This window comes from Motacilla alba, chromosome 9, assembly GCF_015832195.1.
Source record: "Motacilla alba alba isolate MOTALB_02 chromosome 9, Motacilla_alba_V1.0_pri, whole genome shotgun sequence".
Lineage (NCBI taxonomy): Eukaryota > Metazoa > Chordata > Aves > Passeriformes > Motacillidae > Motacilla > Motacilla alba.
This window is the reverse complement of record NC_052024.1, coordinates 21,491,541-21,503,629: the sequence shown is the minus strand read 5'-3', so window position 1 is coordinate 21,503,629 and position 12,089 is coordinate 21,491,541. Positions and strand designations below refer to the sequence as shown.

The 12,089-nt window shown below is 44.4% G+C and overlaps 1 protein-coding gene across 1 annotated transcript; it reads left to right on the top strand.

Moving 5' to 3' along the window:
- The first annotated feature begins 6,450 nt into the window (after nucleotides 1-6,450).
- GPR160 (G protein-coupled receptor 160) lies at nucleotides 6,451-10,424 on the top strand. The gene is made up of 3 exons (XM_038145532.1): nucleotides 6,451-6,742; nucleotides 6,829-6,966; nucleotides 7,952-10,424. The coding sequence occupies exon 3, from the start codon at nucleotides 8,006-8,008 to the stop codon at nucleotides 9,026-9,028; it is 1,023 nt and encodes a 340-aa protein (XP_038001460.1). The 5' UTR covers nucleotides 6,451-6,742; nucleotides 6,829-6,966; nucleotides 7,952-8,005; the 3' UTR covers nucleotides 9,029-10,424.
- Nucleotides 10,425-12,089: the final 1,665 nt, after the last annotated feature.

Here is a 12,089-nt window from a genome sequence, read left to right as displayed (position 1 = left end):
GGGAGATGATGAGCAATTCTCAAACAGTAAAGTTTGTTCACAGCAGCAGATCAGGGGAAGCATTTATGTTCTCCTACTGTGGATCATGCAGCAGATTTTTCTGGTGTTTTATATAAAAAATAGGAGGTAGATAGATAGATAGATAGATAGATAGATAGATAGATAGATGATGGGGATGGTAGTATATTTAGGCCTTTTTCTGTTTGAAATAACCCTGGCTGATGCTCTGAGCATTGTACTGCAGGAAGAAGGGCAGATAGAGAACTGGAGAATGCCTCAGTTCCCCAGTTCCCTCTCATTCCACTTTCCCAGGACTCAGGAGGGGTGGCAGAAGCATCTGCCCCATGTAAACACTAAATGTAGACAATGTAAAATGAACTGTAGAAATGGAAAACACCTGCCAGGCTCAGCTTTTATGTTCCTTCCTGCTACCCCCGGCAGTCCTCACTGTGGCACTGAGCCCTCAGAGCCTTGCCAGGGCTCACTGCAGCTCCTCTGAGGATGTAATTCTTTCCTAACGGGGTCACAGGGACAGCAAAGCAATGAGCAAAGCAATGTTCCAGCCTCACAGCTGGCATAAAAAGCTCTGGGCAAGAGAAACATCCTCTTCCAGCGGCAGGTGACTGACTGGCAGCAGTTGGAAGTGCTGCCAGAATCCCTCCTGGACCTGTTGGCAGAATCAGTTCAAGTCAGCTCAGTTTAAAGAACAATCCCATTTCCTCTCCTGTGCTCCCTCAGGCAGCTGCTAAGCTGGGCACCCCTTGCAGTCTCCATGCCAAAATTCCTACATCCCACTCCAAACATAAACAATTCACAAAATAAAATACACCTAAAAAACACCTGGAAAAAACAGAACTGTGGAAAACGTGTCAGGATGTGCAGACCTGTTTTCCTCCCAGGAGAGGCCATGGCGAGGACAAAGACACCTTCCAGGCTCTGGGACACCTAAATGAGCTCCTGGTCCTGATGGGGCAGACTGCAGAGGACTCAGCCCAGCTGTTTGTAACAGGGACCAATCCTTCCCCTCCCTCACATCCCCAAAATTTGCCTTCTCCTGACTCAGCTCAAATCTTCCGACAGGGAAGTTCTCTCTGTAGTATTTCCTTGAGTTCTAGAGAGGTTGTGTTTGCCTTACTTATATTTGAGTCTAGACTCTTCAAGGAGTTGTACTGGGATAAATTCAGGGTAGATCCACGAATCTGAGCCACCACATAACCAGAGCAGGAGACAGATTCTGGAGATCATTTCCTGCTCACACTCAGTGCTCAGGACCTGCATGTCCTCCCTCTGCTCCTTCTGCCTCTTCCCAGCTATTCCTTTCCCAGCTGCTGTGAAAAGGGAGGGCTGTATTATCTCTTACTCCTTGGCTGACATTTCATCCAGCTACTCCTGAAACATTTTTAAAGCCAAACCTTGAATCGTGCATGTTTGAACACCATTCTTTGTTACACTCTTTGTACAAGAACGTCTGTATCAAACATTTCCCAAGATCCAAAGCAGCTGAGATGCAACTTTGCGGTGGTTTTCATGCAAGGCTTAGCACAGACAATAGTGCTGGACTCACCTTTTAGCTCTTGTTAGGAATTACAGTCTGTCCTGGGAAAGAGTCTCCACCTACTCGCCAGCACGGCTGTGATAGATGTGTTGACTTTTAAATCCAGCGCAGATAGATCAATTCTCTTGGAGACCTTTGGTGCAGGAGTTGGTGACATTTAACTCTGCAGCCAGGCTGACCCCAGCTCACTGCAGGGCGTTCCTCAGGCTGCTGAGGTATTTTGTCTAATGAGGACTCACTGATTTGATCTCAACCTTTCTGATCAACTCACCCTGTAGAATCAGAATAAACCAAGAGATTTTTAGCTGTTTTATTACTTTCAGGACAAGCTGATGTTTGCAAAAGACTCAGATGCAAGGCCTGGGACTCTGGTTTCTAACAAGCTTCTACAAGTCCGAGGTGTTTAATTGTTGAGCATCATTTATTAGTGACTGCCCAAATCCTCTGCAGGGAGCGAGCAGGGTGGTGTGAGGTGGTCCAAGGCACCGCGCCCTTCTCACTCAAGCTCAAGGAGAAGGGGGGAACAATCCTGTCAGTGTAAGTGAACTGAGACTGAAGCAGCTGCTGAATGTTTTCAATAGACTTCCTGGTAATGGCTGGTACAATTTCATTAGGGCTTCTCATTTTATTTAATAAAGCATTGGATTATTTTATTTGTAATTCAGCAACAGGTGCAGGAAAACAAAAGGCACATTTCCTGATAGTGTCCACAAAGAGTCCATTGCTGCCTGGCTGACACAGAGGCATTTGCTTTGCCATGTGTATTTTTATTTTTTTTTATTTTTTGTATGGGAAAATAATGATCACAGAAAAAAAAATGTTTTGTGATAAAAGACTTCTGAGAGATGAATCACTTTAGAGTTAGCAACAGCACTGTGCAAACGGTTTCAGTGCAAGATGAAGTAAGGAGGGAACAGTCCTGGGTAAACACTGATCCTGCTTTAGATAAAGATCAAAGATTTTTCTGCAGGTGGTAACAACCATTAATCCTCATCATGTACAACATGCAAACACAGAAAAGGCTCAGCTTGTGATCCCTGGAAGTCCCCTGGAGCCTGGATCCAGTGAGGGATGGAGGTGCTTAGGAGGGAGAAAGTGGCAGTTTATCTTTGCTAATCAATAAAAACACAACAGAGCCCCAGGTGACTCTCACTGGCCTTCACAGTAAATCCTTATTTTCTCTTTCTGACATGGGAGTGTTCAACCAGTAATGAGGCTGTTTGAAGGGAGTCCGAAGATGGAGTTTTGAATTCTTCACACTGAAGGTGAGATTGAAATTACAGCTCCCCCCTTTTTAGCTTCCTTTTAAATGGAAGTGCCACAACAGAATTTGCTTAAAATTGAAGTCTACCAAGAAGTACTAATACACTAAAAGGTTGAAAAAGATTTTTAGCTCTGCTTTGGTGTTTGTGAGCAACACGAAGAGAGTTTGAAGCACTCCATGTTTGCTTCAGTCTTAATTTTAGTTTTGTGTTACAGTGACCAGCAAACCACGAACTGGGTTTTTTTAATTACTGGTCCATGTAATGCAGTTTTTAGGGCCTTGCTTTTAACATCTTTTTCCCAGTTCCTTGAAAAAACATTTGTGTCAAAGACAAAAACCCACCAACACTGCAGTGACATCATGAGTAGCAGGAAAGATGACATCTTGTGCAGTGACAGCACGCAGCAGGGACACAAACCACGGAAACACCACTCCTGAAAATCCAGCAGGGCTGACACAAGCTCTGTACTGCATTTTCTGGATTTTCTCTGAATAAGCAGAATTAGAATTCTATTTTTAAAAAGCCTTCAAATTAAAATTACTATGGAAATGTGTTTCTTGTTCCTCAGCAAGATCTTCCTAAGAACAAACTTGTTGCTTTTAAGATGAGCACCTCAAGTGATTGAAATGAAGATCCACCACGTACTGTCTGTTCTTTTAAAAGGTTCTTGAAATATAAAACATCTTGCAAATGGGACATCAGTCAAGCATTTTTTTCTTTAAAAGTAAAGTTTGTTAAAAATAAAGTTGGGTAAATAGTTTACTGGTTACATATTCTATTGGTTAAATATTCTATTAAAATGATATAAACTCTTCATAAACTCTGTCTCTCTGAGCCATGCAGCCTTTCAGGACCAGCTGCTCCACAACCACTGGCCATTGCAAAACTCGGGCTGCTAATCCAGTGCTGACAAAGCACAAGCCCTACCAGGGCATTAAACAGGCTCAGCTGGGCTACACCCAGTTAAAGGCACAGCCAGGGAAAAGGGGAGCATGCAGGCAAGGCTGGCACTCACCCCACAGACAAATGTCCTCCAGAGAACATTCCACAGGGACATCCCAGTGGCCCCTGGCTGTGGGGCCATCCTCCTCCAGTGTGAGTCACCCCCAGCCCAGCCCCACGCTGGGAGTGGGAATGTTCTTCATCATCATCATCATCATCATCATCTGTGCAGGAGCTCGCAGTGTGCAGCTGTCCCCACACGTGACACCAAAATGCATGAAGATGCATTCATCCCCCTGTCTGCCCACGGGGCTTGAGGCGTCCAAGATGCCAACATAAATTGACAGAGGTGAGGTTGAATTTACTCCTCTGCTCAACATAAAGGGACGGCTGGCAATGAACTTCTGAAGCACAGCACATCTCAAACAGGAAGAGCAGGGGGAAAGCTGAGACTGAGCTCTAGCAGCACAGGAAGCACAGCTCACACCTCCTCGGAAAGGAGTTGTATTCGTTATTTGCCCTTCTCTGAAGGAAACCTGCCCTGATTCAGGCAGCAGCAACATGCAGGGACTCTGCTGGTCCCCACTGCTCTTCCTCAGAGACTCCAGAGGCTGCAGTGACCCATGGGCTGCAGTGCTGAGCTCCAGCACAGCAGGGAGGACAGCCCAACACCTGCTCAGTGAGGACAGTTTGCTCAATCACTGCTTCTTTCAGAAAATTATTGCTAGATTTGAAATTAGAGGTGGTCTTTTCTTGTTCCTTTTCCCTAAGGAAAGGACTAGCAGGAAACAGGAAAGCTCCTTTCCATTGAGTTGAACAACAGAACACAAAATATGAGCAACCAGCAGCAGGAAACAGCCCTGAAGAAGGAAGGAAGTCTCTATGCAAATATCTTGAACAGACAACACAGAACCATTGCATGAGCTTTGAACACACAAACAGCTTTTAGAAGATTCTCTGCATTATTTCACGTACCCCTCTCCTCGAGGAGGAATCTCCTATCTTGTTTTTACACACAGCTGCCTCCATGCAAATATAAACTAATTCCTTAAAGCTTTCTATGGCTGCTCATAGAGATAAATGCAGCCTCTTTAGCCAAGCTCAAGGCATTATTTAGCACATGGTGCTTGTCAAGTACCTGCAAGTTTTCCTGGGAAGGAAGAGACAGCCCTTATCCAACATGGAGTGAGCAGCTCCTGACTTAGCAAGGACCTGCCAGCACCAATCCCTGCGTTTGATTTCCATCTTGTACCATCATTTCTCTGGGATGGAAGATGAGATACAGCACTCAGGAGCAGAAAACAAGAGTAATCAGTGAGTTAAAAGCAAACTTTCTAAAAAGCACAAGGTGGTGGAGGGAAAGGGAGGCTGAGAAGTAGACACAACATGAAAAGGGGATGTAATGTGGGTAGAACTGTGCTCTGTGGGCCCCACTGATGAACTCCCACAGAAGGCTCACTGAGCACAGAGCTGACACAAGCTGGAGGTCACACACTCATTGGAATTTTTATCAGCAGAAAAAATGTCTAAACTGTCCCTGTCCCCTCCTGGTTCTTCCTTCCCAACACCCAGGCATCTCCTCACACAGGTCCATGCAGCAGCTTCTGCAGTCAGAAAGAGAGACATGAACAGAAACAAACCCAGACATCCAAACAGTTCATTTGCTCCCACTGGGAAAATCACTTTCATTGCTTTGCCCTGGGTTAGAACTAATAGAAAACAACTATGAGAGCATCAGTATCCAGACACTTGTGGGTGGACTGGGCGCTCAGAAGTTGCAATACCTCTGTCAGGTGTAAACATTTTCTTATTATACTCCAATTTGTGCAACAGTCCTAATAAACACTGTGTGGATAAATAACTATGATCAGCATGAAAGCTGCTGAAGATTACTTTAAGCTGTCAGGTTTTAGAGAGTACTGATCATCTTGTTTTTCTATTAAAAAACCCAAACCTAGCAAACTGCAGAACTTTTTTCCCCCTCAAGTTTGTTAATCCTTAAGATGAACCATGGAAGGGGAGAGGAGAGGGGCAAGAAAAAATATAGGGGGGAAAAAAATCACAGCTTACATCTGAATTTAATTTCAGAGAGTTAGTTGATTTCAGAAGTCCTGCAGCCACTTGATTCTTTTCTACACACAGCTACATCAAACAATACCCACCGTGTGGGCACAGGGCTTCCCAGAGGGAGCATCCTGTGTTCCCTGCCATGCAGCCAAGTCCTGGGGGACACAAGGGCTCCTGCTGATGGACTCTCATGCCCCACCATCACCTTTTCTCCCACACACGTCGCACATTTAGAACCCAAAATATTTATCTGCCACTTTTATAAGGATCTGGGCATCCCACCGTGCTGCTCTCAGCACTGGGGCACCATGAGGCTGCTTCACCTCCCATTGCTAGGGGATCAAACACAACACAGAGCCTGCTCCCCAGGGCAGTTATTTTGTGTTATATGTACTGTGTGTTACATGTGCTCTGTGCATTATATGTGTTATTTATGCTTATGTGTGCTAAATATTATGTGTTATATGTGCTGTGTGTTACATGTTTCTGTGCGCTATAAGTTGTGTCATGTGTGTTATATGTTTTCTTAATAGCTGTTACATGTCATGTATGCTGTGTTACGTGTGCTGTATGTTATGTACGTTATGTGTTATCTGTTGTCCTCCACACGAGCCCGCACCGCCGCTGCCCGGTCCCGCCCGGTCCCGCCCGCTCTCCGCGCAGGGGCGGGCGGAGGTGGCGGCCCCGCGGGCGGGAGCGCGGAGCGGCGGCCGCAGGTGGGTGCCGGGGCCGGGCGGGGACAGCCCGGGCCGCCTCTCTCCCTCCGGCTCTGGAGAGGAGCAGGAACCCGCCGGGAGAGCCGGGGGCAGCGGCGGAGCCCCGCCGAGAGCGGCCGGGACGAGGAGCGGGAGGAGCGGCAGCCGCGGGGTTCTCTGTGCGCACGATGGGGCTGCGCCCGCACGGCCCGGGACAGGTGATTCCGCCTTACTGCCACTACTGTTATTATTGTTGTTGTTATTAATTATTATCTTACTGAACGGGGACCTTGTTTGCGTGCAGGCTCCCTCCTCTCTGCGTGCCGGAGTGCAGCATCCAGCACATGAATACAGAACACACCGGAATTGAGCCGCACTGTAAAGCCAGATCAGGTTCCAGAGGATGCACTTGTGCAGATGAAGAGTGAAGCGGCCAGCCCAGGTAGGCTTGTAAACAAACTCCATGGATGCTTCTCGGGTTGTGCTGCCAAGGACTTGTAGTTGCTCTAACTCTGCTCTCAGGACACACGAACTCCAATGTGCACCAGCACAAGGTGTCTGCTTCAATGGAAACAATCTGCTGTTAACGCAGAGCCCAAGAGTCAGTTCCTTTTTACAGCCGCCTTGGCTCCTCAACTCTTCTTTGTTCTCACTGGGATCATGGACACCATCCTGCTTCTTTAAGGAAAGAGAGAAATCAGATAATGCTGTCTTACTGACAAACACAGAGCCACCCTATGTTCATTTTCCTTAGGAATTAATATTTGGAAAAGAGTTAACAGAAAGAAACTCGTGGAAGTCTGAAGGGAAAACCAGCTGTTCTGGGGTCTCTGTCATTGTGGTACTTAGGGATGAACAAAAAAGCCAATTCACTAATGAAGCCCTTGTGCTTTGGATTGCCTTGGAGTTCCAGGATTTTTCCACCAAAAAAGGAGGTGATTCTTGATGCTTTTCAAGATATTTCTGCAGTCTTGATTTCCTAGAGATTCTATGAGCATAAAGAACTGTGAGGCTGTGCTGCAGCATCTCCTGTAGCGTCTTGTACGATTTCTGTCCTGTAATTTTTTCAGAATATGCAGGAGCTCTGAAACCTCCATCCCACTGGCCAGATGGACAGAAAGGCCTCTCCATGCCTTCTAAAGGAAAGGAGCATAGTCAACCTTTTTTCGTAAATCTTTCCTTGTGTCATTAGCTAGAAAAGTAAATTATGTTGACCTTTAAACTCTCAAGAATGTTGAAACTCAAATGTTAATTCTCAAAATTCAGGCAGTTGTTGATAGTTTAATGATGAGTTCGTGAGGCTCTTTACTCTTCATTAAGGGGCCTGAAAAATTCAGGCAAACTGGGTAGCTGCTATGATGGAACTAATTTGTAGAGCTACACAGAAATAAATTTCTACAAATGTTTGGTTTTTTTTTTCTTTTCAGAGATGAAGCACTGTGCCCTGTGACATTTATTTTTGCTGCTTTGACCACTGGAGGATGGCTGCCAGACGCTGTGAAAACGGTTCTGGTCAGTACCACTGCACCCACACCAGCCAACATCTTGAAATCAGCTACATGCTGGTCCTGATTATGCTTGGAAAAGTCTTCCTTGATTTCTTCATGTTGCAAATTAAGCCAAGGTCTGTGAAAGTCAGTTTTATGGGATACTTCTGCGTTTCAGTGGCACTTCTCGATTTCACACTGCTGCTGAGCATGTGTTTCATTTTCTGTTTGGAGGACTTTGCGCTCTGGGGCGTGCGATTCACGGCGTACCACATCTGCCTCTTCACCCAGATCACCTCTCTGACCTACGGCATTTTGCCTTACCCAGTGTATCTGGTGGCCGCTCTGGACTATTACACCATCGTCGCCCACACATCCCAGTTCCCTACAAGAGGTCGGAAGTTACTTTATGGATTCGCCGTGGTCGTTATATGGATTTCTGGGTTTTTTTGCACTCTCCAAGTTCCCGCTGTGTCTGAAGAGCTGGAAATGCAGAACAGCGTTTCCCCTTCCCAGTGCCCTCTCTCTGGCAGCTGGCAGAGCTCCTCGGTGTCGTGGGCCATGGTGCTGCTGCTGGGCACGGCGCTCCTGGCTCGCTGGAAGGAGGTGACAACCATGCTGCTGTCTGCCCGGCTCCTCTCCTTTAGCAGCCAGCCGGTGCTGATGTTCCCCTACGCGCCTAACGCCACCACCACCGCTTGCTGTAAGTGGCAGCTCCTGAGCAGGCTCCTCCTGTGCTTCCTTGGCACTTGGGCACCGTTTGTGGTTCTCCAGGTGGTGGTCGTGCTCCTGGGCGTGCAGATCCCAGCCTATGTGGAGATGAACGTGCCCTGGCTCTGCTTCATCAACAGCTTTCTCCTGGCAGCAGCCTATTGGTGCCGGTACCACGCTGTGGAGCTGACAGAGGAGGGGTGGTGCACAGACCCCTTTGTCAGCTGGAAATTCTGCTTTATGCCGTTCAACAATGAAAGCACAAAGCCAGCTGATAAGCCAGGCACAGTAATTGTCATCTGTTAATGAGCTGCCGACTGGAAGGGCTGCAAAGAAGCAGAACTCTGACGCTGGGAGGCCAGGTCCTTACAGACAACACAAGAAAACATCTGCAGAGCTTCCCTCCATAGAAACAAGTCCAGTGTCCAGCAATACTTCAGTGAATATTGCACTGCAAGCACTGCCAGGCCAGGGAATTCAACTTCAAATTACGTGTTTAAAAAAACACTGCTTTTATAGGACAAGTTTTCAGTTATTTTTCTGACTAGAATTCTATACTTCCTTAAAATGGAATTATCTCAGGTTTTACAGTACAAAATGCAATAAAGCCTGGAAGGCTGGAGTTACATACAGATGCTGACCTAAGGTTTAAATGTTTTTTGAAGTGTATTTTGTTGTTAAAATATGGATTTTTGTCAGCTTGATGGAAGGTAATGGTTGCTGTCTGTTTAACAAGAAATAACTTGTTTTAGTTAAAGTTACAACTCCTAGAGGAATAGAAAATTTTTATAGTGCAAAACCAGTGCAAGATGTGCAACTTCAACAACCACAGGAGAGGTGCTGTTTTAGCACCTCTCTTTGCTGCTGTTTCTCTAAGGTACATTAACATATTAACAATTAAATAATTAAAGCAACAAGCATCAAGGTTAGCTGCTATTCATAAATGCATGCCCAAGGTTAAAGAATGTTTCAAATTAAAATACAGCTTATTGTGAAGCCAAAATTACTTTAAAATAGTTAAATATGAAGTGGGACTACTTCAGCAGGGAAAGAATCAGTCAGGCTTCTAGCAAAAATACTCTCAATTTTCAAATTCTTAGAGTTTTATAACAGACTTGATTTGATTTTGTAGAAGATAAATAAATGATACACAACCAAAGCAGACAAATGAAATTAGCATTTATTTCAGAAGCACTAAACTCACAATACAATGCTGTATTGAAAGAGAACCTAAGTAAATGATGCTGTAGGTTGGTTAACTGTTCCCCAGACCCACAGGGAACAATGATTTCACACAAGAATACTCATTAAGAAAGCTCTGCAGATAACAAAAGGTGCAATTACAAGCAAGTTTAAGCAGCATAGTATAAGGTGCTTTGTTTCAGCATTTGTAGGATGGATTTACCCATTAACAGACAGATTGAAGAAATGTCACTTTTACAGATCATAAATCAGAGAGTCTAAAATTCAGTCACATGCTAGTTGGTAATAGGAAAGTGCTTCTTAAAAAATGATTCACTAAGTGAAGATCATACTTTTACATAGCTCATTGTGTGCTCTTCAACTGTAAAATTTAAATTTTGGGTAATAATTTAATTTATTATATATCAATTATAGAGATAGATTTAATTGCAGAATTTAATACTACATGGGTTAAATTTTCTTATAAAAGAATATTCCAGTATTTCACTCCATAAGAATACACAATCACATCTCAATCATAAATTAATCTTTGATTTCTGAAACATACCAAAATTCGATTTTTTTGATTACTTCACCCCACATAGTGCTTCTTTCACCCACAGTCTGTGGTAAATTCCTTTGAGGTTTCTGTGATGTAATCAAAAGGGGACAAGCATTTTTCATGGTTTGGGGGGAAAACCTGGTTAAAAGGCCATCAAAAGGACAGTAAATAATCAAAAACTGAATTTTAAAACTAGTGCAATAAGAGGAGGCAAGGTTTAGCAATATAGTTTGAAGTGTTTGGCACCACAAATTATTTCATTTTTTTATGCTGGAAAATGTACTTGGAGGAAATTCTATTTCTATGTTAAAAGTAGGAAAACACATGCAATGTTAACTGGAAAAACAACCCTAAGCAGTCTCTCCCTGCTCCCTCAAACTGTAATTGCTGTTAGTTAGTGCTGGAGATGCTATAGGATAAACCATGGCTAAACACAGGGGTTTGACACAGCATTTCTTCAGGTTTTATAGAAACAGGACACCCACTGAAATGGGGCTGACAAAATATTTACAAAACCTAATTCCATTTAAAAATCAGCAAAGACATCAAATATAGGAATGCACCAGGCATTTCAATTGTGAAATAACTAATTCCTACAGCCTCGGCAGGCAGGGGGAAATTCCTCTTCTGAAGTTTGTTCAACACCAGATGAAGGAAAAGCTATTTTCAAGTTCATTTCAGGTGTGTTTTGCATGATAAGTCTCACCCTTCTGAATCACTAACATGCACAGAACTGGAACTGCAACCAGTTGGGTGAGGCTGCTGACATGTTTTATTTATCAGTGTGGTTCAGCTTCCCAAGCCTTAATTAAAGTTTACACAACCCCATCTGCCCTAACGTGCCAGAATTCCTGTAGCTGCTGCAGTGCTCCTAAAGCCACTTGAAGTTTTTAACATTTTTTACAGGGAATCCACAATGCAGCCAAAGCAAATATTAATGGATTGATGTTACACCACTGTATTACTTGTCAAATTTATTCTTTCTTAATTTTTGTGGAAATGTGCCAAAGAGCATCAAGTTTCAGGCTGTCACCTCCATGGAAGAGGCAACAGTGGCACTGCAGGTCTCCACCAACATCCAACCATGGTGCCTGAGCCCGCCAAGGGGCTGTTTTAAAACAAATTAATGGCAACCCTCTTTGCAAGCCCACTTTTATCCTTGGCATGCATGGAGGGAGACACCAGCTGTGCAGTGATTTCCATCCTACTGCCTTCCTAACTGCTGTGTCTTTTCCTCTGCATTTTTTTTAACCTGGTGCTTCTGGGCAGTCCCAACACTGGTGCCTGGACCATCCCTCTCTAGAACAAGGTGACAGTTTCACTACCAGAGAGGACAGAAGCTGTGCCAGGAAGGTGGGAATATCTGAAATAAAAGAGCTACAGATTACCACTGCTACATCTCCTCTGTACATCACTTGTGCTGTGCCAGCAACTAATGGCACCATTACACCATTCAAATACCTTACAGTATTGATATTAATGCTAACAGCAGCTAAAGTGTTGACCCTTTATGGGAGACTTCTGTACTTTTCTCATTTAAAGGATCTATTACAAATCAACATTGATTTTAATGAGATATTCTACGTGTTTTCAACTCTAAACAGAGTATTTGGCACTCAAGGA

Excerpts from the sequence above, each read along its gene's own strand:
- GPR160 (XM_038145532.1), top strand. The coding sequence starts at position 8,006 with ATGGCTGCCAGACGCTGTGAAAACGGTTCTGGTCAGTACCACTGCACC.